Raw genomic sequence first — 26663 nt, forward strand, 5'->3', positions numbered from 1 at the left:
TTCAGCAGCAGCTGAAAGCCAGTCAATAGAGAAATACTCCTTCCCTGCTGTGATTTCTCCTAACTCCGTGCAGTGTAGCGGAGTGAGCAGGTAGATAGAGAAAACCTCTAGAAGCACAATGTGTATGCTGTGCAAAGCCCAGAAATGCAGTTAATTGGAGACAGAAGTCGCTGACACTTACGAATTGTTCAGTCTTCAGCAATGAAGGTGCTTAAAGATGGAAAGGTGTAAACAACATGTGAGGTTCTCACCCTGTTAATTACACAGTGTGAAAAGTTTGAGCTTGCTTTATTTTATGCAGTAGTAAAAGCTGGAGGCTTTTATTTTTGTTGTTTTTCGGCTGAAGTCAGGTTCTGATAGCATTGTTGGAATCATGATACTAAATTTAATCTAAACTTTTAAAATCTTGGAGGAAAACCTTCTTCAGAGTGGGATACCGATATGCAAACTAAAGATTTTGCTGCTTTAGTCCATAATAAGTCTTCAGTTCTGGGATGTTTTACAAATAGTACAACATATAAAATTAGCAGAATGTGTTCCAAAACTAGTAAGTATTGACCTAGTAAACAAGAGTGGTCTTTTGCACTGTATATTAAAGAAAACCTTTCTTTTTTATACTGCTGATGACATTGGTGCTGGTGATCATAAGAAGCTTATTAAACTATATGTACATTTTCTACATCTGATAGGGATGCATTTTTCTTTTACAGCATCACTACCTGCCTTGGACCGTATGGTGGGAGTGTGAAGAAGCACAGTTTTTTAGAGCCTATCCTTGCACACTGTGTGCATCTGCTTCACAAGACAGCGGAGAGTAGATTGCAGGGAAAATTTTTATTAGAGTCATGACATAGCAACTCTATGGCCATTTACTGAAATCTAGTTTAAGATGCCCATTGAATGGATGAATAGGCAAAAGAGTTGTGAGAAGCCAGGGGAGGTGTAACACGGTGGGAGTTTACTTCAGGTGCAAATTAGGAAATTTTGAATCTACTGCTCGTTTAGGGGACCAGAACACACCATTATTAGGTACGCATGTGTCCATGCAAGCGTGCAGCTGATAGTAATAACCTGCAAGAGGTGGACAGGTATATGACTCCCTGGTGTGGGATGACACCAGGAACTGCCCTGTGCTGGCCACTGGCAGTTCCAGCAGGCTCCAGTGGTCCCGCCACAGGGCACAGCTGTGCCCCTCAGCCAAGATGGCAACATCCCTGGGAAATGGAAAGGGTAAAACACTATCCAGTAGTGAGAAGAGTGAGGAAAAAAAGTGGGAGAAACATTCCTGCAGGCACCAAGGGCAGAGGAGGAGGTGGTACTCCAGGCACTGGTGCAGATATCCCCACTCCAGGTCCTTCGTGGGGTCCTCCATGGGCCAGAGCAGGTGGACATGCCCTGAAGGACACTGCAGGCCATGGAAAGCCTATGTTGGAGTAGGGTTATCCTGAGGGACTGCAACCTACAGAGAGAGGGAGGAAGGGTAAAGTGTGAGGATAGGGGAGCAGCAGAGAGAAACTGTTACGTGCTGACCATACCACCCATTCCCTACCTGCCCTGTGCTTCTTGGGGTGCAGGGGAAGGTGTTGTTTTCATTTGTCTTTGTTTCTCACTATCCAAATCTGTTTTAATTGGCAAAAAATTAACTTAATTTTCTGCAAGTTGTTTTGTTTACCCATGATGGTAATAGCTAAATGATTTCCCTGTCTGGACTCATGAGCTTTTTTTAAAATCTTATTTTCTTCCCCTGTCCTGTTGGGGTAGCTGAGTAGGAGAGCGGCTGGGTGGGTGTCTGGCAGACTGGCCAAGGCCAGCCCACCACAGTGGTGAATTGTTTAGTGAATGAATTATTTTGCTTTGAAATGTCAAGGCGCAGGATTAGAAACTGCTACTACATAAGCGAGTCATGATAAAGGGTAGACCACCGAGACTCATCCTTTGGAGCTGCCAAACTACTTCATTTAAAAAAGTAAAACAGCGTTAATATTCTGACATTTCTTTGAAGTCTGTGTTATGTTATTATTGTATTTCAGTGAATCTCTGTGATGAAAACAGCACAATATATTATCAAAATACTATTTCATAACTGTCTTATAGTATGTAATGTCTCCTTTTTGACACAGTATTATCTGTGCCCCAACTCTTCTCTGAGATATTAAAATGGGAATTACTTAATCTATGACTGTAATACATACTTGTGGATGTTATTCTGTCAGCCTGGGGTTTTTTGTGATAAGGATAGCAAGGGAAATATACTTGCTTCTTTTCTTACTTCTCAGTTCCTGTTCTTAAGAAGCATATTAATTTTTCTTACATTCATTTGTTATGTTATTTGTATAAATTCTGCAAGAAACAATATTGTGTTCAAAATCTGCATTGTTTCAGTTTTGAATGATAACAAGCTGCTTCTCTGAACTGGTATGCAGGGAAGAGTATATAAGAGTATAAAGAAATCTTTGCCAATCCTGACATTTCCGGGCTTATACCCGGTATCTGGTAACTATATGCATAGATGGTGTTCACAAATTTACTTCATTTTTATGTTTGTGTAACTTCTCATGGTTATATAGCTATTAGAAACAGTAACCTTACTTCAGGTTTTCTCCCCCTCTATTCTCATAGAATACATGATAGAATGTCAAATCCTTATATGTGCTCCAAATAGGAAAAAATAAATTGCTGTCCTTTTAGGAAATAAATGCCAGCTAGAAAAGATTAGCATGAATGTTGTAACATAGATGTTAGAAAAAAAGACGAGATGGCACTTTCTGTTCTAATGTCTTTTCTTATATGCAATGGCCCAGAATATTCAGGCATTTTTCATTCTTCATCTCTCATCTATGGTATTTCCACTTGGATGTAAGAAAAACCCACAGATTTCATATTTCAGAAGAATTCTGATCTGCCTGCTTCTTCTGATTATTGGCATATTTCAAGTGTGAACTATTTTTATTTTAGGTAAGACAGAAAGTTAGTTTTCATTCAGGCCTAGTGTTTCCACATGGCTATTTTGTGTTTGTTTCTTTTATGAAAGTGAAAAGTCTTTATATGATGTGAATGGATGTTGTGGAAAACTTTCATTTATGAGGGCAAGAGTTCATTGTAAAATACATGTAGTGGATGCGAATCCATTTCAGAGTGTCCATACTCAGTCCCATGTAATGCTTTACATGCTTATTTGATGCAGTCTGTCCTGTACTTATGGCCTCACTCTATTGCATAGAGTAAATAAAATGCAGAGAAAGTACCCTATTCATTCTTACTTAGGAGCTCTGAGGAATTTTTTGCCAAATGAGGTTGTCCTCAGCCTGAACTCTACTGAAATGTATGTGTCCCACATTTAAGTTTTGTTTTATTTTAAGTAAGAAACTTGAAATTTCAGGGATACATGAATGCAGAGGAAGAATGACCTGTTACGTTACCTTTGCATGAGATAAAACCACCATCCTGGTAGCCTTTTCAGTTGTAACCGTGATAGATTTTCAGATGAAACTGGTGGGAGATGGATCAATTCCTCAGAACTCACCTACACTTCTACCCCAGATGCATATTTTTTTTTTACATTTTTTAAATCTTTGTTTTGCTGTGCATCTTCATGATACAGAGGTTTTGCTATTTGAACTGTCTGAAGCCTGTATTTGACCCTGGCGTCTAGTATCTGAAAACACATTGAAACTATGGTGCTTTTAATGCATGGCTTTGATTTCCTCTGCTTTCTGTGCTTACTTTTATGGTAGATGATCTTCTTAACTCCACTTGTAATGATTATGAAAAAATAAGGACATGGTTGGCAAGGATATGGCTTCATCTCTTTTCTACCTCTGGCATTGTCCAAGAGATGGAAAAATAGTAATGTTTTTTTTAAAAGCAATCAAAATGATCGCAGAGATTATTTGGTTATCCAGATTTGTCTGGAAATTACCTGTTTGAATACATATAACTGAGTTTAATTTTATTCAAAAAACTTTACATCAGTGTTCAGTTCTTTAACTTCTGACTCTGGAGACTGGCAATAATTTTCAGTGTTCTCTACCAGTGGATTAACCTTCAGTTTATGGAAGGAGCTGAAAGAAAACATAAAATGTCAGTGGTCCTAGCACAGCTTCTTAGTATGTCTATTTGTCAATCTGAAGAACAACATCTGAAAACCCTGGCTTAATTTTGCAGCAAAGAGAATGGAGACAGAAGAAGTATGGCAAATGTGCTATGGCTGAGTCTTTGTTCAAGTTGGACTAAAGGCCTTGTTTTCTGTAGGTGGACAGGGAAAACTGCAGCACCACCTGATGGGTTGCTGTTCCTGTTTTATGTCCAGAGTTTATCAGCATCTTTCATAGGCTAAATAATGATTTTTTTTTTAAAAAAAGTATGCCTGAGTGAGATTCAGTATTAGATTTAAAAAATCAAATAAAAAAAGAGCTTATGCATTTTACCAGTGTTTGAGAACTATGCTTTTACATAAGATTCCATTTAACGTTGTTCATATTAGAAAAGTTAATTGTAATGTAAAGATAACATTATTCAAGATATGTAGAAATGGTATCTAGTAGGTGTATGGAAAGTACTTAGCAATACATAAGTAGCTAATCTTCTAAATGTTTAACATTTAAAGCTCATGATGAAGATAAACTGACCTAAAAAGTAAGTGTGAAAAGGAAACGGAACAGCCAAACAAACCCAGCTACTCTGAAGTTTCTGTACAATGTTAATAATGACCTTTCAACATCTGTTCAGCATTCTGCAGCTGGTGTAGCTGACTGAAAAATTCAATACATGTATTCACATTTATTTAATGTGATTGTGCAGAGAGACTGTGTTGGTGTTTTTTTTTTTCATTTTTATAGTAATGCCAATTTATGTTTGAAAGAAACTGTATTTTGTGCCACCTATAAAATCTAATTTTGTTTTCTTGCTTGGATCAGAATTTCTTTTTGTTGATTTATCCATATGTCAGGCAGGATATCCAATGTGATAATGGTATCTACATCATTCCAGAAGTAACAAAATTATTTTATATTTCTCTACATTCATACTACATGGAAATATACAGAAGAGCGCTTTGCTTCTCTTAACCAGATGTATCACATTGTTTTCTTTCTGTACCAAAACCGTTTAATAGGTTTTTAAGTTTAGAGAATGAGAAAGTTAACTGTCAGTCCTACCAATGACATTTTCTAGGAGGAAAAAAACCCAAAAAACCTTGTTGTCTCCAGTTTTACTCTTGATAGGAACTTGTGTGTGTTAGCAGCTTAACAATTTGAGTTGAGTTAGATTTGTATGGTATTTATATAAATACATTTTATAGTATTATTTTTAACTTTGACCACACTCTTGTAATATTAGATATGCATCTGATGTGTTAGCTTGTTATGTATGTTTGGGCATATAAATATGTTGAGGGGAGTGGGAAGCTAACCAGCTAAATGACTGCATTAGAATGTTTTTCTGTTTTAGCTGCTGGCAACCAAGGAGAGATTGCCACCTTTTTTTGTACTTTTTTTAAAATTTGAAAATATGTAAAAAGAGTGTCAAAAGATGTCTTTTTCAGCTTTATAGCTGTTGTTGTTTCAGCTTTATAGTAGTTCCTGTTGTTTCATTAAATATAGTTATCTAAAAATATGACAATACACTGTGTAATAAAACTAGTGTATAGACTTTTCTGTACATGCTGTACATATTTAAATGACCCCATGGGTCTCCCAAAGCAAACTTTTAACATTCCAGATCTTTTACCATGCATCTGCTACTGGCATGTAGCCACCCACCCACACAGATTCAGTTGAAATGAAAGAAATTTATTCTGGTTCACTGAAGTAGAAAGGTTTGTAAAATATAAAGGTAGTTACCTTGCTGGTAAGGTTACCAAAACAAGGGGTTTTCTTAAATGGAGTTTTGTGGATTTTTTTTCTTCTACAGGACTGTGGACTGTACACAATTTCATACTTTCTTAAATTCGTATCTTATGTGTTCCTTTTGTTTTCCTTTGCAGATGGGGTTTATACAGATTAATGAGGACTTCATATTTATTGAGCCACTCAATCGCACTTTGGCCGTGACAGGTCATGCACACAGGGTGTACAGGCGAAAAAGGTCCATAGAGGAGAAAATTACTGAAAAGCCAGCTTCTCAGAATCAGTACTGTGGTGTTGTTACAGGTAATATACAAATCTCACTGTAAAGATCTGATGTAGCAGACATATTTTTAAGATATGTAGATAGTAGTTAAAAACAACCCCCAACAAAAATGTATCTGATTGTTCTTGTTGCCGTAACTTATGGTGAACTTTGAGGTGGCATGATGACGCTGCCATTTCAGTTGTCGGAAGAGGGAACTGTCCATTCAGGAATAGACACGGATTCTTAATGTCCAGTTATGTTTGAAAGGAGAAATCTTCCAGTTGTTTTACTTCAGCTTAATAATTACAACCTATTTCTTGTCCCTCTCTGTCTTTGTAGTTGCTTACTTACTACGTGCATGGAGTGCTTGTACTTAATTTTCCATTTTAAAACATTAGCACAGTTCATCCCAGTTTCGGTTTATGGTAAGTCTTGATCTTCCAAATAGGTCTGACACTGGATTGAAATTATTTTTGTAACAGTGTTCCTGTTCTGTGATAGACGCTTAGAAGAACTGTATGAAACAATTCTAATGCATCTTCCTCAATGGTGTGTAGAAGTTGTTAAAGTAGAAAGGTTTCAAATTGGCACATAGTGATGATTTAGTATTTTTCAATGGAGAGGGGAAAAATTACTTTTGTGAAGACGATATTCTGTTGTTCCTGCTTCATCATCAGCTCCTCTTCTTCAAAGGATAGAGGACATCTCACTCTTTTGACCTCAGGGTGATCTAAGGGTGTTTTTAATGCTGTTGTGAGAAATTATTATTTTCTCAGGAAACAAACCAGAATGAGTGCAGATTTATAGACATTTTTTTAATGTCTCCTAACCTAGTATAAGTGAAATACTGACAAAGTAGAAAGAAATAGTAGAGGTGCACTAACATGGCTAAGGACCTGGATTATATGACATTTGGGGTGAGGCAGAAGGAACTGGCTTATTTCAAACAGATAAATAAAGGTAAAGAAAGGATGCAGCTGCAGTCTTCTGGTGCTTAAGGGGCTGCAGAGAGAAGATGAAGCCAGACTTTCCTTAGAGGTATGCTATGACAGTATGAAAGACAACAGTTGTAACTTGCATTCAAGGAAATTTCAATTGGGCATAAGGAAAAAAAATCTCAGCAAGAACGCTTAGCACTGTAAGAGGTTGCCTAGCGAGGCTGTGGAGTGTGCATCCTCAAACATTTAAAAACATAGCTGTAAATGGCTCTAAGAAAGCTAGTCTTACTTTGATGCTTGCCCTGAGTGGAGTAGGAGATTGGCCTAGCTGACCTCTGCAGATCCCTTCCAGCCTAAACTTTTCTGTGGCTGTGTGATTCCTCCTGAGCATTTACACCACTCTGTTCATTTTATATGGTTGTGGAATAAATGTGACAGGTTTTTGGTGTTTGTTTTTTTTTTTTTTCATTTTGGTAGTATTGTTTTTATAATTAGGCATCAATCCACAGGTTGAAATCAAAGATGAATTAGCGAAACAAGGCTCTTTTTGTAGTTATTAACAGGGACTAAGTAAATGACATGGAACTTGCTCCAGCAGGCTCTATATTTCTCTTCTAGGCTTTGTATTACATTGCCAGTGCTTAACTAAAAGCAAAATTTTCTATACTAGCAAAAGTTGTTCAAGTAAAGTAAAGCTGGTCATTCTTCCTTATAAGTGATAAATGAGTTAGAGCATGCATACCTGCATGTTTTTGGAATGAGAAAAAGAGAGAAAATGAAAAGTATGCATGATGAGTGCACTGGGAAAGGGGAGAGGACCATCTGATAAATAGCAAACCATGATGTGTATGCAAATGAGTAAAGATGCAAGCTCTTCTGTAAGGACATTATTTTTCTGTCATGTTCATTACCAGTCATCCTTTCACTTTCTCTTATGCTCTAAATGGGAAAGTCAGTTTATTCTGTTCTAATAATCTTATGCCGTAGGCTCTGACTTCGTGCAAATAGTCTGTCAACAGAAATTCAAATATTTGCTTGAAGTAAGTTTCATTATCTCTACTACCAGCCTGAAATTTCAAAATAACTCAAGCTGTGCATAACTGATTAGCATCTACAGCATACTTTTATTGCCAGGGGAGTATAAATATCTGCAATTTCTAACTGATGCTGTTTTACTAGCAAGACCAGTCCCTCACTTTGCTGCTACAGGTTATTTTACTAAGTGGGACTGCAGTAAGTTACATGCATAAAAACTCTTGTCTATGCTAGGAGCAATTTGATGGTGTGACATGCAGTTACCTAATATGACCAACACACTAATGGCATGGACACAGCCTTAAAGGTGTGTCAAAATAAGCCTTTAAAGCAGTATTTGAGAATTTAAAGTCAAATCCTAAAGTAAGTAGATCAATGAAACACAGATAAAACAGGTGGGTATATGGGACTCTCTTGATACTCTCAGGTTATGCACAGCTGCCTTTGGTAGAGTTGTAGTTATGTGACACAGAGAAACTATTATCTCAGCAGTATGGCAACTTCTCAGTAATGTGAACCTAATGTTACAACAGAATCTCTTGCTTCTACAGTACTTATGTCAGAATAGGTGCTCTGGGACAGATATTTATGCTGCTGGTTTTGAGCCAAACTGATGTAAAAGACTGGCTACCTATCAAGCAAATGTGTTATGCCAGTGGTGAATTGTAATATTAGAAGGAATGAATGTCTGTGCTGGAGGTGTTGAAGGATCACTAGTGGAAGTAATAGTTTTTCATGCAGAACTAGAAGAGGCAGTCAAAGAAGGTATTGTTTGTTGCGGCCTGGATTGAATGATGCTACACAGCCCAAGTTGTTTGCAGGGAACAAAGAACTTGTTTTTGTGAATGGGGTGGATTTTTCTTATTAATTAGGGAAGGGACAGAATCATACCAACAGAAGCAAATGCTTTCTGGATTTGTGAGAGTGTGCATGTATATCCTTTTGTGGAATGTGTGTCTGATTTATTTACATATGTGAGCCAGTTGCACATACAGACCTCACACTCTACACCTTGCTTTAGCGCAGGGCCCATGAAACCTCCCAAAGCAACCAGTTCACAAGTGTGTTACACAGAAAATTTTGTGAGAGAAGCAGTTGCTGTTAGAGCAAAGGGCCACATTGGAAAGTTAAGCTCTTTTTCTTCTTCCTAATATTGAAGCACTTGTTCCAGGCTGAAGTTATTTGTACTATGAACCTAACTCATGGTAAAGGCACGGAGCACTATGAGGGGAAAAAAACCATTATCTTCTGAAATGGTCATTCCTTTCCACACAGACTAGTGAGTGAGAGCTCTTATCCAGAATAGAGTAGATCTAAATTTTGAGTCATTCTGAATTTGGGAAACTGGAAGCCTCCTCTTTTAATTCTCAGTTCTGTCAATAAAAAAATATACTGTTCTGAATTATGGGCAGATTGTGCTTCTCCTCTAAAAGCAATGCCATTTTGCAGGAAAAAGCCTGCTAATTTAACTGAATCAAAAGCAGAAGTTTGGCTTTATGAGATATAGAATGGGCAGACAACTGGGAGACCTATGTTGACTCCTGCTCTACAGCCTCTTTCCATGTGACAATCATTAAATAAAATGCATAAACGGTCTTGGTCATAGGTCTAGATCAATGAGATTGCACTAGATGGGAGACTGGTGCTGCTTGAGGTATTGGTTTCCATTCCTTGGATCAGAAACAAGTTGTCACTCTGCATTAAAACATTTAATTCCCTATCCAAACTACAGTGAAGATTTAGCTTGTGGCTTCCTAAGCTCCCGAATACCTATCCAGAATACTACCATTTCCATATGGCTAGGGTACCCATTTTCTTTTCCCTGGGAAAAGAAAGCCTGGAAAGTGATGGTGATTGCTGTGTAGTATGAGCCTCATGTGGATGTACTGAGGGAACGCTGTTGTGCTTGAAGACTTGCAAGTATTCAGGAGTCCTGTAGTCATAGCTTGTCCTTAATGTTGGCTCAGATACTTTATGCAACCTGTGGTTATACAAGCTGAATTTTCAGCTTTTTTAGGCTTTTGGGAGGGATTTTTATTGTTTTGTTAACACTTCTTGTTTATTTCTCTTAATTGCCTATTGAGTGACAAATGTACTTTCTACAGTATAGCCTTCTTGCCGGAGTACTGGAGTATTCACAGAATCACAGAATGGTAGGGGTTGGAAGGGACCTCTGGAGGTCATCTAGTCCAACCCCTCTGCCAAAGCAGCTTCGCCTAGACCAAGTTGCACAGGACTGCATCCAAGTGGGTTTTGAACATCTCCAGAGAAGGAGACTCCACAGCTTCTCTGGGCAGCCTGTTCCAGTGCTCTGTCACCCTCACAGTAAAGAAGTTTTTCCTCATGTTTAAGTGGAACTTCCAGTGTTCCAGCTTCTGCCCATTGCCCCTTGTCCTATTGCTGAGCACCACTGAAAAGAGTCTGGACCCATCCTCTTGACACTCACCCTTTAGATATTTATAAACATTGATAATATCCCCTCTCAGTCTTCTCTTCTCCAGGCTAAATAGACCCAGGTCTCTCAGTCTGTCCTCATAAGAAAGATGCTCCAGCCCCTTAACCTTCTTGGTAGCCCTCCTCTGGACTCTCTCCACAAGTTCCTTATCTCTCTTGAACTGGGGAGCTCAGAATTTGACACAGTATTCCAGATGCGAACTCAGCAGGGCAGAGTAGAGGGGGAGGAGAACCTCTTCTTAATGCACCCCAGGATACTGTTGGCCTTCTTAGTCACAAGGGCACACTGCTGGCTTATGGTCAACTGTTTATTTACCAGTACTCCCAGGTCCTTCTCTGCAGGGCTGCTTTCCAGCAGATCAACCCCCAACCTGTACTGGTGCCTGGGGTTATTCCTTGAGAATGATCTGAGTGCTGGAGCACCTCTCCTATGAGGACAGACTGAGAGAGCTGAGGCTGTTCAGCCTGGAAAAGAGAAGGCTCCAGGGAGATCTTATAGCAGCCTTCCAGTACCTGAAGGGGCCTGCAAGGAAGCTGGGGAGGGACTTTTTACAAGGGCAGTTAACAACAGAACAAGGAGAAGTGGCTTTAAGCTGAAAGAGGGCAGGTTTAGATTAGATATTAGGAAGAAATTCTTCACTGTGGGGGTGGTGAGACTGGCCCAGATTGACCAGAGAGGCTGTGGATGCCCTCTCTCTGAAAGTGTTCAAGGCCGGGTTGGATGAGGCTTTGAGCAACCTGATCTATTGAAAGGTGTCCCTGTTGATGGCAGGGGGGTTGGAACTGGATGGTCTTTAAGGTCCCTTCCAACCCAAACCATTCTATGATTCTGTGATTCTATGATTGTCTGAGAATGGGCCGGGCTTGGTTGGCAGGTGGTGAGCAACTGCACTGTGTATCAACTCAGTTGCATATTTGATTACTATTATTATTATAATTATAATTTTAATATCATTAATATTTTAAGTTTCATTTTTTTTCAACTATTAAATTGAATTCTTATCTCAACCTAAGAGTCTCCTTATCCTTGCCCCTGCAGTTCTCCCCCCTATCCCCTGTGGGGTGGGGTAGTGAGTGAGCGGCTGTGTTTGGCTACTAACCAAGTGCCTGCCAAGTGAAACCATCATGATGTCTTAATGCACAGAACTTTTCTGCAGCATTTATTTTTTATTTTGCCAATGCAATTAAATTTTTAAGATTAATTTATGCATCTTTCATCCCAAAAAGCATTTTTTCAGTTAATCTGACTTCTATTTTGTTAACACATGCATTATTGATGTAGGTGTGTGTTTTTTCAGGAGATATTATCTGTTACATACTGTATCTTCAATAATGAGCAGTTCTTTGTAATTTTTACTTATTTATGAGTATGTAAAGAAACAAGTGTTTTTGCCTAAAGCTTGTTTTGCCTGTTATCTGGCCATAATCATGGCAGTTGTTTGAATACCACTGGTACCAAAATTACTAATTCCATTTATTTAAAGGTCTTAGAGAAGGACTAAAATTTTCAGATAAATAAGGTTTCATGTGGTGGGGATTTCTGCCAGCAATTTGGAAAAGGTTGACTTGCCAAGAACAGATTGTCCTTTGATTTGTTAACCTGGCAGATACCTGAGGCAAATGATGGGCACTGCCCCTTGCAGCCAGCTTGTCTACAAAGCAGTGCAGTCTTCTCATCCACTACAATATTGAAAGACAGAGATTTCAACAGTTGATGGGACTGCAGTGACCTTAGTGTTTAGCACAGTGCTGTATTTTATTGTGGGCTGCTCACTGTCAATTCTGAATAAAAATGCATAGCTAGCTAATACTTTTAGAGTAGTGTGTTAGCAGATTTCTCTGACTATGCTAATGTTATATATAAAGTTTTCAATCACTAGCTGCTGTTTTTTACAAAGAAGTGAACAATGAATAAACTGTGTTGCTGGAAACTGTACTGGAATCAATCACTGCTCCTAAGAGGAAGATGGATTGACCAGATGGCTCATGAGAGATCTTTTTTAACCCGAATGAGTTTACTATTTAAACTTAGATCTACTCTTGCAGTATTAGATGCTTGTACGGTAAGTCATAGTTGTATAGCTTAGAGGATGTGAGGTTTTTGGCGCAAATCCTGTCACTGAAGTTTCATTAAAAATTTTTCTCAAAAGAATGATGAAAACACAACTAATGTTTTATAAACTGAACTGTTGATCCACAGTTAGCAAACACAAGTGAAACCAGAAGCTAGCTGTATGTATAAGGTTAAAGAAGTGTCTGAAGGATCAAAATGAGAGGTTAAAATTAGTTTTACATAGCTTAGGAATTTATAAGTTGTTTCTACTTTTAGGGAATCAAACAACAAATATTTATTTCTGGAGAATTTTTCCTTTTTTTTTTTTTTTTTTTTTTTTTTTTTTAGTAAATTTGTGTGCTTATCAGTGTTAGTCTTACATTGTCATTAGTTGTACAGGAATCAGTAAGCCCTTCTCAAATGTAGTGGGATGGGCTAAATCACTCACATAAAAAAATCTTTAACAAATGACTACAAAAAAAAGTAGACAACCTTTTTTAAGCATGGATACTTTATACTTTTTATATTGAAAAGTATTTATCTACATTATATATATATTAAATATATATACATATACATTTATATTACATCACAGATCCTTCTTCCACTAGTATCTTATATTTTAAAGTATGTTTGTGAGTTAGTGACTTTTAAGGCATATTTTTAGCACTTTCCTGAAGAGTGACTCTTTTTTTGGAGAGTAGTCATGTGTCAAAAAGTGAACTGCAGGAACTTTCCTGTTAGAGATGAAAATGATTAATTGCAAAACCTTTCCTCAAAATTTCTGAATATTTGATGGTTTCCAGAACATGTGTTTAGAATTGTCATCTCAAGCATCACTTTTGTTGTAAACAGAGACACCAATATTCCATTGTGGAAGCTGGAAAAAATTTCACTTGATTTCAGTTACTTCAGTGAGGTCAGTCCAAGAAGTTTTATATCTTCTCAAGGGGATCTAACAGAATTCACAACAGGGAATTTAATTTTATATTTTGTTTTAAATTAAATTATTTTCAATATCATTGCTAACTGTTGTATGCATATCAAACCACCTTCTGGCTTGAAGTATTTCTGAGTAATTAATTTTTATTTTTACATATGTACTGTAGTACTAGTGGGGATTTTGTTGTGTATTTGTAGAGGAAACTTAAAATTAACACGAGCAGTAACCTCTAGCTTACTGTAAATGTAACACGTTTTCAATTTGGAGCTTTCTGCAGGTTTAGAAGCCTGCTTCCAGGGTTTTGTTTTGTTGTTTTACTTTAGCTACTTATAATGACAGCAGCACTGACTTTGAAGTTATGTTATTAAAACTTTACTTTTTTGTTTCCAACAAACCTATATCTTACATATTCTCTGTCTGTTTTCTGTCATTCCTCTGAAATACTCTTTTATCTTTGCAAGTCACTGAATTGTTCCATGTATTTTCTTAATATTGAATTCGTGGCAAATCTATATTTGTCATCTCTTATACTAAGGTAAAGTTACATCAAGATATTTTCTTTGTGATTTGTGAAGATGAGCAGATAACAATTCTGCAGTCTCAGTGAGACTTTTCTTCTGTCAAACCTAACATGAATTTAGTTTTCTTCACCAAACCAAACTAGGAGGCATATACTGTTTTATAAATATGTTAGGTGAATGGATGCAAAGAATCTGACTGAATTTGTTTGAGCAGCTTGACAAGGTTCCTGTTTTTTTTTTTTGTGAAAACTAACATTTATGTGTAGCACAGGACTTCAGTCTGAGCCTTAGCATTGGCAGTGCTAAATAAACATGTATTAGAGTTCATAGCTATTACATTCCACATCATCAGATTTGTACCATAATCACAGATAGCAAATCCTAAAAGTACTGTAGGGATAGTTTGAAGGATGATTTTGTCAAGTAACATTTTATGTTACAGATAAAAGAAAATCCAAGAATCAGAAAGTATCAGAAAGTGGAAGAGGAAAACGATACTCTTACAAGTTACCTCAGGAGTACAATATAGAAACTGTTGTGGTGGCGGATCCAGCTATGGTTTCATATCATGGAACAGATGCTGCCAGGAGATTTATTCTAACCATCTTAAACATGGTAGGAAATTTAAAATTAATTTTGGAGTTTTGCCAACAATGCATGCACTGTGGGCTGATTTCATTGATCCTTTCAATTATTCTGACTGAGCACTTGTAAGGGACAGTCAGTACATGACCATCAGCAGGCTGTCAAGACTTATTCCATATGTTTTGCAGCATAAAACCATGGTGCTGCAGACTTATCTGTACTGTCTGATCTTATACCTTCAGTGATGAAGCCAGAAAGTGAGAACTGAACAAGATAATTATTTGGCTAGAAGCCCACAGTGTTGTTGGGAAGGCTGGGCTATTGGGTGATTTCTCATGGTCTACGGTTTTTGTGAAGAAATGATGTTGTTGAGAAGGATTATGTGATCATTAGTGGCTGAAAAAAAAACAAAGGGTAATGCACTTGGACAATTACATTCCCTCCCAACTCTATCTGGAGCTGCAGTACACCCTTTTGGTGCATAAAGCAGTGAAAAATAGCGTCTGTAAAGTACAAGAAAAGATTGTTCAAAAGAAGGACCATAAGCTGAAGAATAAGTAAAAACTTTAACTATTCTGAATGATACGAAGAGCTATTGCCATGTCCTGACTCAGATCATAAAGGCTACAGTCCTGGATTTAACTGAATAGAAATTTTCATGTAAATAGTATTATATGCATATGTAAGTATTTGGAGAAACAGGCTACAGTTTATAAACTGGTCATGACCATTGAGGGGAAAAGCTCTTTTTTTGCCACCAGAATGAATACTATCTAAGCTCTATTTTCCCTTCAGAAGACCGGCACAATACATTAGCTTAATATTCTTTTCAAATTATGGAAAATTAAGGCAGTCATGGTAGAACATGAGAAATTTTTTAGGTTCTTTGTGGTTCTGTTATTTTTAGTCTACAGTGTCTTGTGTGCAATACAAGCATGTATTCTTATTTACTGTTTTCTCTTAGGTTTTTAACCTTTTCCAGCACAAGAGCCTTGGACTACAAGTAAATCTTCGGGTGACTAAGCTTGTCCTCCTTCATGAGACTCCAGTAAGTATATATTATCACTGTCTTTGTCTGTAGAAGGTAATGCTACTTGGCTTTTTCCACAAAGGTTTGCAATATTCACCAACTTTAATGTCTGACAAATTTTCTTGCCTTTTGTATACTATTTAGTTATTTACACTGCTGGGCATCCCCAGTAAAGTTTAAGTTTCTCCTACTTTACGTGCCGCACATACTGAGATTTTCTCTGTGCTTGCATTTGGAAGTCAATCAAAGTTTCCTTGTGGAAATTGGCTAGTTCTTAAGAAAATCTGCTTGTGCTCTGCTTTTTGTGCATTCATATAGCTCAATAAAAAAATCAGCTCCCTTGAACCCAGTGAACAGTTGAAGGAGAACTGGTGTTCTGTAGCAGCCAATCTTTAGTAGAACAAAAGGTGCCATAATATAGCACTATTCTTTCATTGCACCTTTCAGGCATCATCTCAAATTCTGTTCTTCTTTCTTTCTGAAGGAAGACAAGTCATCTGATATCTTGACTGAGACTTTCTATTATCCTGTGGTTTACATTTCATGTTTCATGATAATGTCAACTTGATTTCTTGGCTTTTTTCTGCAAAATATTGTGGAAATTCTTTCATACTTTAGTTAGTTCATATGCCATACTAAGGAGAATATTTTTTGCTATCTCAGGCAAAAAATGGTCTTAGTTCTCTTTACAGGATCACAATTTTAATAAAATGAGTTGTTTTTTATTTCCAGGCAGATATGTATATTGGACATCATGGGGAAAAAATGCTGGAAAGCTTTTGTAAATGGCAACATGAAGAATTTGGCAAGAAGAATGATATACACTTAGAAATGTCAACAAGCTGGGGAGAAGACATGTCTTCAGTTGATGCAGCCATACTGATCACAAGGTAATATACTGAAAAGTGAACATTTAAAAATAGGCAATGACCTAATATAAACATAGATAAAGGAACTAACAGATTACCAACACAGTTATGATTTAGTTTTGCCCTGAGAAAGAGTACAACTTTGAGCTTCTTTCCAGAACTCAGAGATGGTGGTAAAGTGGTGGAAAAGATGGTTCAGAAAGCCATAGGTCTCAGATGGTGAACATGGGAAATGATAAATAGGGCGATCTTATTTCTCTTTTGGCTTTGTAGCTAAGGCCATAGGGTGGATGCCTTGCTCCATGTGCCCTCATTTAAAAGAGGCAGCACACACAGACCTGGAGATACTTTCATTCAAAATAAAAAAGCATATTTAGACCATTCAAAGCTGGATCAGTATGACACTAGGCCCTTTACTGAGATATGCTTCCCCCTAATGGCTCTAGAACTAGTGTGTTTCATTGTATGCTGAAGGTACATCATGTACAGAGTATGTGCTCTGCAGCCACAGGGGTGTGATCCTGGATCTTCAGTTCTTTATAACTCTTGCATATCAGATGTTTCATGCATTCAGAAGGAAATATGCCACCAGCTCTCCTCTTTCCTCCCAAGCAGATGCTGTCATGGTTTAGGCTGTGAGTGGTACACAGGGTGATGCATCTTGATGTTCAAACAGCATGCAGCCATTATCCAAAGAAAAGGACAGGATGATGGTTCAGCTGGTCTAGGGTTGGGCTTAGTGCCATTTTTGAGGTGGACCTTGGACTGGAGGACCTTCAGAGTTCCCTTCCACAGAAAATTCCCATGACTGGATGTATTAGAATACTATTTTGCTGTCCCATGCTAGCTGGTGGCATGGTATCCTAAAACCATGTGTAATCTTTAAACTTTTGTGTAGCCTTATAGCATTTATTCAGGGCAGTCTCACCAGGAGCTATATGCATTTTATAAAAATTAGTTTACATTCTGATTACTCCAATATCTAGAATATATTTCAGTTTTCTGAAGCAGAAAAATGCTTCCCTAAATTTCCCTATTTTGAAGAGCCCATCACTTACTGGAAGCAGGAGATGATGAAGTCCAAATTGTCTGTGGTGACAGCTTTGTTGCTACTTTTACTGTTTAATCCCTTACCTTTTTTTAGAAAAGCCCATACTCATCTCTTTGTACCCTGTGCCATCTTCTACTATTTGTTGTGTTGGTTGGTTTTATGGATTGCTGGGGCTTTGAGGGGTCAGCTTACATTTTGTTACACTTTTATACATCAGCTAAGCAGTACTCCTTCACACAGGCTCCTCTGAACTACCATGGAAGACATCAGAAATAATGTTCTCTGTAAGAAATTTCCATTAGCTAGTCAGGAACATACTTGGGATGACAGACTGGAAATAAATCTTTCCGATTAAGACCCAAAACTTATTTTAATAGCAGTGAGTGTGTTGGTGAGGGAAGAGTCTAGATGGAGAAGGAAAGACGTGAGTAGTAGGGAAGAGTGAACATGGGTCAAGGCATAAAGAATGTTCAAGTATCATACCTGGGGTTGAGTTGATGAGCACAGCTAAAGGGGAACAGACCTTCTTATATCTAGTTGTACCTTGAGACTGTCCAAGGATAATCAAGCAATTCCTTACTACTTGGTTGCTAGAAACTTGGGGTTGTTGAGTCACCTCTCACCTATCCTCTGGCTCTCTTGTTTGAGACAGTGGAGACAGCAGCATCTGCAGCAGCAGGAGCAGCTTGAGGGAGCATTGAACCCTTCAAGCTTGCATCTCAGTCACTGCCAGGGGAGTGAATCTAGAGCTGCATTATTTAGCTTGTGAGGTATATCTCACAGATACAAAGATACTATGAAATAAAGCATGTAGCACCTCTTTCCTCTCACTTTTCTGTCTTCACTTTAACCAGCCCTTATGGGAAGAGGCAGAAGAGTTCTGAACTGATGCAAGTGAGGTGTTAGTTAAGCAGTCAAGAGGCAGTGGTCTGGAGATGTCTTTAACAGCCAGTGTGTTAGACCAGAGAGCTTTTTTAATTTCATGCAGCATTTCTGAATGGTAAAAAAGCTTTTGGAAAGTCTAATCATACGTGAAGACATGCTTTTCTGATATACTTTGTAATAATAATATTCTGATTTGCGTTGCCTACAATTTTGTACCTGTCAGTTTTTTAATATATTTTTTTGAGTAAATCTTTGATTAGTATTAAGGAAATTGAAATAGAGGGCAGGGAAGTGATTTGCTGGATGTCAGATAGTAAGTCAGTGCTGTAGCCAGAAATTAAAGATCTGTTCTGACATTTTTATTTTTTCAGTGGTATTATTCTCAGGACTATACTGCCTCCCATCTCAGACCTGCTTTAACTGCTAATAAATCATAGCAGTGTGGTTTGCTGACTGTGGGAATGTTTTGCTAATCCAGGCTCCCTCTGCACATCATCAGGTTTATGGTATAGTTAACCCCATGTGTGGCTCCACTTGTGTGTTTTGTTAATTCAGAGTCTCATTCTGTTTTGCAAACACAGAACAGGCTCCTTTGTCAGAATTTCCAAACAGCTTTGGACAGCAGACCTGCTTTATTGAGAGAAATAATTTTGTTTAGATAGATGAACACCAACTGCTTGTTATTTTCCAAGTGAAAATGTAAAGTTTCGGTTATCTAACACATTCTGTGTCAGACCTCCTGAAATTTACCCATACCTCCTTTTTCGACTTGCATAATAATAGAACAGCAAGAGTGCTTTGAGGAAGCTTTGCTCTGTTTTCACATGGCAGTTGTGTATAGTAAGCAAAAGAGTTAGAAATGAAGTATTGAGTATTTTGCAGAGCTAATTTTTAATGCCTAACTACAAAAAGCATAATGTGTATGTAATAGAGACTGTTATTCAACAGTCAAAGAGCCATCATAGCCTTTTCATGAAGAAAGTACTTTTCAAGACTTATTTTTATATTTGTTACACATAGCGGAAAGCAAAACTGGTTTCTCCCCACAACTTTCTCTGCTGCCCAAATAGGCTGTAATGATATAGCCCATGGAGGACAGGGAGGTGAATAAGCTACCAATTTGTTAATTTCATTTTACTGTAGTTCTATTGGAGCCTGTGAGTTTTTGTTTAGTTTCCTTTTAAATTGGCTTATTCTGATGAAGTAAGTCCTGTTTAAAATATGATGCCATAAAGTAGAAGGAAGACAGAAAGCAAAAGCTTGAGTAGTGTATTTAGAAAAGATCCCCAGGGAGGTTAGGTATAAGAAGAATGTGAGAATTAAGACAGAAATTGTTTTAAGGGCTGTCTTGTTAAAAGTATCTGATTTGCAGTTATGAGTTAGCACTGTTACTTTAGACATATACATATTGGGAAGTACTTTTCTCTGAGGAAAAAACATGCCATGACACATCAACATCCTTCTTGCCTTTTAAGTTGCGGGATGCCACTGCACAGAGATAAGTCCTGATTTTGGTGGCCACTGAGATTATATTACCATTTGCTGTCTGCCTAGGTTGTCTGACCTGGATGAGGTAACTGAAAGTAAGGCAGAAAAAGGCCCATGGCATCCACAGTTGCTCTATGACAACACTTAAGGTCTTTTATTGTCCCTGTTGTAAACAAGGTCATGAAAGCTTCAAAGTGTATATATATATTTGAAAAAAAAGGATACAAGAATGAAGCAGAATCTACCCTCACTTAAAAGTTATGCATCATGCTGGTCAATCTGTGTCTCAGTGGTTTTTAGAAAAACATGTAAATATAAACATAATAATAATCTTTAAAAATCAAGTTCTATGTTCTCAGAATGCCATTTTCACATGTACTTCTGAGAGAAAGTAGACCTCTGATTTTCCTAATATTCTTCAGATAGACAGTGATATTCCATGTTCAGTGTATATCAGCTGTTTATTCATGATGATCTCTCTGCTCTGGGTGATGTATAATTGAACCACTGCTGCAAGGCATTTTCACTGTAAGAAAGTGCCTCATTGTGTAAAAGTAGACAGTGGCATAAACAGCACTTACAGTTGCTCAATATTGTTTCATTTCCAGTCGTTTCAGCCCTCCAGAACTGTCCCCCAAAGCTTGGACAAGGATATCTCAAGCGTTGCTATTACCTTCCAACACACACAAGAAGTGCAGTTGTTTTTCTGACTTTGCTTTTTGCTGCCTTTCTGATGATAATGGTTTGAACCAAAAATACCTCCTCAAAAAATTCAGAGGGTGAAAGACTGTGAATTACCCCTGCACAGAAACTAACATTTTAGTCACCGAAAAAGATTGCACTGTTTTGCAGTCCAAAATTATTGAAATGCAGTGGGATAGAGATTGGGTTATTAAGCTGCTACTATTGTCCTTAAATGTCTAGTGAAATTCAGCTCTGGAAAAATGAGTTCGCGCAAGTGCATGGTGAGAAATAAAATTATTCTTAATTTTGTCTTCCTAGTGGTATTTCTTCATCACTGTATTTTCAATACTGGCAACTCTCTTGATATTTTTGCAAAGTTTTACGGTGTTTTCTGTTTTTCTTTTAGCATGAACAGCAGGCATCAAGGGAGTTCACTAGATTGTCACATGTCCTTACTATTAATTATTTACTAATAGGATTGTAGATGCAGAAGGAATAATGGAAACATGAAAAGGGCTTTACTTCAAAGATGTCTTTTAAAAAAAAAACCCCACAATCTCCTGTTTTTATCACTTTAATTTTAAGACATGTATTTTTGACTTAATGTATTTTAAAAATCTCACTAATTTAAAGTCATGACATACTGTGTGTTTTGGTTTTGTTTTTTTCTTCTCTGAGTTCAAGTCTGTGAAGTGGTAATGCTTTAGTAGCTTTAGTGCTCAGGCTACGTATGTTCAGTTCTCTCGTATTGATCTGCTAAGTAGCATTACATGGACCTAAACTGAATTTTAAATTTCTAATTATCTAGTGCTAGTCCCTAACATTCAGTTCAGTCAGTTGTTTTTACATTTTATTTTTCTGGTGAGTAGGAAATCTAGAGTCTTGAGACAAAGATTTAAAAGAAAGGAAGATTTACTGTGTTCTGAAGTAGACTATTGCCACAGTTACTTACTTTCAAAATGGACATTTGTGTCTTATTTCTATTTTTTTTACTTCAGCTTTCAATTATGGATCTCTTTGTAGCCTTTACTGCTAAAGAGCATCTAGGCAGCTCCTCCATATGTAAATTCTTTTCAGGTTGTGCTCAAGTCACAACTCGTCTTTCTCTTAGATTAACATGGAAAAGTTTTTAAGCCTATTTCCCAGAGAAGTAGTCATTCTCTTAGCTCTTTCCAGACCTTTTCCTAATTTACAAATTGTTTTTTGAAGTACAAGTGCCAAAGTTAGACACAGTAGTGTGTGAATGGTTGTACTGGTGCCATGTCTGATATTCTCCTGCATCTTAGTCCAAGGATACTGTTCACTCCTACTGCCTGTTTTCACACACTCGTATTTTTTGTTGTTATTGTCATGCTGTTGCCATATCTAATCAAGTTTGGGGGTCCAGTTTTGTCTACATTAAAATAAAAGTTACTCAAATAATCTTTAAAAATTGGTTTGTCTTCATTCCTATTTGTATTCTACTAGAACTCATTTAATTTTCAAACTTTACCAGTAGCACTCTCTTACTTTCTTCCAGATCATTGTTTAATGCTAACACTGAGTCTAGATTCTGTAGGACTCCACTCAAAACCACCTTCCTTGGCTTCCTAACATTTCTGTATGTTTTGAAATGTTAGCTACACATTCAATTCAGTTATTAATTCACTTGTCACACTTCTGAGCTTTAGTTTGACTGAAGCATGAACTTTAGAAGATGTATTTGTAGCATCCTTTTTAATCTCAGTTCAACTTTACAGATCCTAAGTGATCTGTTAACTACTTAAAATATTTAAATATAGTATTTCTTGATTTGCTAAAATGTACTGTCCAGTGCTTACCTGTGCATTGAGGTTTGCCCTCAAAATACTAAACATTTTCTGAAATAGCATTTATGGTAGTAACATTGTCCATTTGTTTAAATTCCCAACTGAATAATGAATATATAATTTATCTTGTGGTTCATTAATTCCAAAATTTATTTTAATTTATTTTTTTAAAGTGCATTTATGAGTATCTATAAGCTTAGTTTATATGTGGAAATCATTTCAGAATGTCCTATTACATTAAGAGAACAGAACATCTGCAGTGTTGTCGTTATTCACTTAGCATGATGAAAACAAAGGCATTTGCAATGTGATGATGATGTTATTTGCCACAGCAGCCATTAATTGCAACTGTTCATTGTAAAAACCTTATGATTTGAGACAACTTTTTGCCTGGACAATAAACTTAAAATATATCTTTAAAAGTTTTAAGTCCTAGAATCAATGACAACAGCAGGAGTTGGACTGCAGTTTAAAGCCTATGCTACTTTTTTCAAAATTATGAAGATTAGAGTGGTTAAGAAATGGAAAGTAGGGTGAAAGCCAAAATGAATATTTGTTAGACTGGTAAAATCCATTATCTCTCCTCTTCTGTTTCTTCTTTTCTCCAATCTGTTGTATAGAAGGAAATAATAAACCAGCTTGGGCAGGAAATAGGTCTTTTGACTAGTATACCTAAAACAAGTCTTAAATTTATCTAAAAGGACAAATTGGTGCAAACTTCATAAAAAATAACTCTGGATTTTTCTTTAATCTTCCTCTGCTGTTCTTGATGTCTTCTGTAGTGCATCCCATCTACACATCAGGATTTATTTTGATAAAGAGAATGTAATGTGATACTTTGTATTTAGAAATTGGATAGTTAGTCTTTTTTTGCTGTGAAGGCCCTTCATACTGCTATATGTAGTTGATTAAGAATGCACTAACTAAATATAATTTTCTGAAGCAATGGATTAGTGGTTACCCATTCTTGCTTAGAATTCTTTTCTAGGGTGAGCCAATTTGTTCAAGCTCAGAAATCAGTCCTAAATGTCATGAAAGCTCCTCTTTTCTCTCATTTGAATAAGGACCTTTTTTCCCTTCCATGTGCACGCAAAGTAACCATTCAGAGTAATGGAAACTGTATACTGAATACAGGTTAGAGGGGGACTTTAGTGTGCTTTAACTAGTTTCTTGCTTTCAGTGTTAAACTCAGTTACTAACTTGCACCACAAAAGCTTTTATATGCATTAACTGGAGTGCTAATATCCTTGCCCTTTGTTGGTAGGAGAAGGGAGGAAAAGAACAAAGGCAAATTATCTCAGTGGCTTTCCTGAGGGCTTTGTAATGTTTGTTATTGCTCTACTTTATACCTCCTCTTACTTGGGGAAGTTTGTATACTCTCTTTTGTTTTGTGTAGCTTCGGTATGCCAGTTCCATACATATATATATATATGTAAAGTGTAGAGGTGTGTGTATATATGTATGTGTGTATTTTATACACACACAGAGGAACATCGCTGTAATATGATGGAATATGTAAGTTACCATGTCAGAATTAGAGAACATTTTCTGTGAGAGTCATTGGTAGGTCTAGCTAGTGCTGTACATCTTTACTAAGGAGCCTAGTCTCAAATGTATGTTATGTATTTATATTCTTGGAAATTAAAGGAGGTATTACATTCTTTCAATGTAAATCAGGACCTCAGAATGATTTATTCTACTTCTGTCTTGCCAAATCATAGCAGTACCATTTCCCCCATGTCCCATAAGGAAACTCTGGATGCATAGCATAACCATAGTCGGAGTCAGCCAAGAAGAAAAAAACAAAACAAAAGCAGCTCAGTACAAAGCTATTGCATAAGCAAAACCTTTTCAATATTGGCAGTTTTAAAATGTCAGATTGTATTCTTGTATATTTGAAGGTGTACTCTTTTTTTTTTATTATTACGTCAGTTAATATTTATGATAGTTGTATGAGTGTGTGTGGAAGACAATCTATGTCCTTAGATTGTCTTTACACATGTTCTCTTGCATCACCACAAGTCCCATATTTCTAATCGTTCTGTCATGTTGCTTAACAAGACAATAAGTCCCTTGTGTCACATAGCACAAAACAAAGAGTTGTTTTACAACCCAGTGCATTAATGCAATTCATTGCAAGTTTGAAAAAGTAAAAGAACTTCCTTCTGTGTCAGATTATAGTTTCTTATTCACCACCTTTGGATCAATTTCCGGGGCTCTTCTATGTGGATTTCCAAAATTTATCACTTTATTCACAAGACTTGTTTATATCACTGTTGTTTTGCTTTTCTACTCTGAAATTATCTGGCAATGGAGAATCAAAAACTATACAGCCCCATGTCTCTGTCTGTGTGGCCTTTAACAAGTGTCAGAAATTTGCCAGCCTCTTGAGATTGCTTTTGGGTCTAAATTGCTCTGTGGTAATAGTCTGTGGGAAACAAACAAACAAACATACAAAAAGCTCTTGGAGTAGTTACATTTGTAAAAATGGTAAGTATCACTAGTTTAATCTCTCATCTCAAGTGCCAAACAATTAGTGTTTCTATATGTGTGTGTATCTTTATCATTATCAATCTATGTGTATATCTATGTAGCTTCATAGATATATAAAATCTAATCTTCAATATAAAAATATGGGATTTCTCTCACCCATATGATCCCTCTCTAAAAATAAACCATCACTCTATAGTACAGCTAAAGAACAGAAACTTCTTTGTTTGAGTACCTGTTAGAATGAAGCTCAGGTAATTAGGTTGTATTTTGCTTAAATGCTATATGTGGTCGGTTTTTTGTTGTTTATTCCCCATTGATTCTCTCTCCCTCAGTTGCTCTATTTTTACTTAAAATAAAAAAAAATAGCTTGAGTTATAAACACACTAGTAAAAATTGTATTTTCTTTTGCTCTTTTGATACCTGTGTTATGTGCCTCTGAGAACAGGTAAAATAGGTGTGAAATTAAAATGAATCCCAAGCAGATATTGTCTAACAGAGGTGAAATATTTATTCCACTTCATGCAATTGAGCAGTGTTATTTATAGAGCTATGGATGGACTAAAAACTGCTGGAGGTAGGATAGTCTTCTCCCAGTGAGTTAATTTGTAAGTTTTCCACTACTACAATGGAATGCTTTAGCATAAATGCTTCTGCAGAATGTATTCCTATTACTCATTTTAACTGTTGACTTTTTCATACAAAAAATTTCTAACTCTATCTCTGATCTAAGTGCTGGATTACAATATTGCTTTTGGATCTAATATTAGACACCAAAGATGTTTTTATTTCAAATGAAAGAAAGCCTAACTTTTAAGTTGTTACTTTTCAAGATACTTACATGCGGAAAAAACAGAAATTAGGTACAATGCAATTTAAATACATGTTTTGCCACCTTACTACTCCTAAATCTGTTTGGAGAATAAACTGGGATTTAAGTGTTCTGAGTAATCCTGGCCTTTGCTTCCTCATGCTCTTTGTTGAGATAATGGTGTTCTGTATTTATTCATTGAGCCATACAAAATATTTGTAAATAGGTCACAGAGTCGTTACCAGTTTGACAGCTTGGCTTGCTTAACATTTTTGTTTTCCCCCCCAATTCTAGGAAGGATTTCTGTGTACATAAAGATGAACCATGTGATACTGTTGGTAAGTAAATAAATGTAAGAGACTGTATATAAACCACTTCATTCAATGTGTTACATAAATATAGAGATGTAAGCCTAAAAGATGAGAATAGCATCAATGATGGATAGCTGTAACACAAAAATGCAAAATGTATCTCAAATGCCAATAATCCTTCGTTAGATTTGTGTACGCTTCTAGCAAAATAATATACTTAAGTACAAGATTTCTCTCTCCTTCATAAAATGAAATTTACGAACTTTTTTTCTTTTTAATCTCACTGAGAGTTTAATACAAAATTGTTTTCATATACTTAATTCAGAATATGAAGCCAAACAAATGTGTTTATGTTTCTTTTTTATGCAGTAGATTTATCTTTGGTGAGGATATGTCTATGATGTTTAAAAAGTTTCTGTAAGAACATAATGTAACGCAGTAGGATGATGCAGTGTTTATGAACTATGTAACTTCAGAAGTCTACAGATGTGAACTATTGTGCAAGGCATCTTCTGACATCTTCAATTAAAGTGAGTGCTAGCTGCACCGAGTTTTTCTATCAGCAGTCATTAATTTAGTTTGCACCCTTTTGGGAA

At 36.7% G+C, this 26663-nt stretch overlaps 1 protein-coding gene across 1 annotated transcript in view; it reads left to right on the forward strand.

Annotated features, from left to right (window-relative positions):
- The window catches only part of LOC104527396 (A disintegrin and metalloproteinase with thrombospondin motifs 19-like), a gene marked incomplete at its 3' end in the record, with an annotated part of 50121 nt that extends 24027 nt beyond the window's left edge, over positions 1-26094 (forward strand). The window contains exons 3-7 of the mRNA XM_010171112.2: positions 5984-6149; positions 14498-14670; positions 15605-15688; positions 16403-16560; positions 26051-26094. Coding sequence (XP_010169414.2) covers positions 5984-6149; positions 14498-14670; positions 15605-15688; positions 16403-16560; positions 26051-26094 — 625 coding nt within the window. The remainder of the gene's footprint in view (positions 1-5983; positions 6150-14497; positions 14671-15604; positions 15689-16402; positions 16561-26050) is intronic.
- Positions 26095-26663: the final 569 nt, after the last annotated feature.

This window comes from Antrostomus carolinensis, unplaced genomic scaffold, assembly GCF_000700745.2.
Source record: "Antrostomus carolinensis isolate BGI_N321 unplaced genomic scaffold, ASM70074v2 scaffold3567, whole genome shotgun sequence".
Taxonomy (NCBI): domain Eukaryota; kingdom Metazoa; phylum Chordata; class Aves; order Caprimulgiformes; family Caprimulgidae; genus Antrostomus; species Antrostomus carolinensis.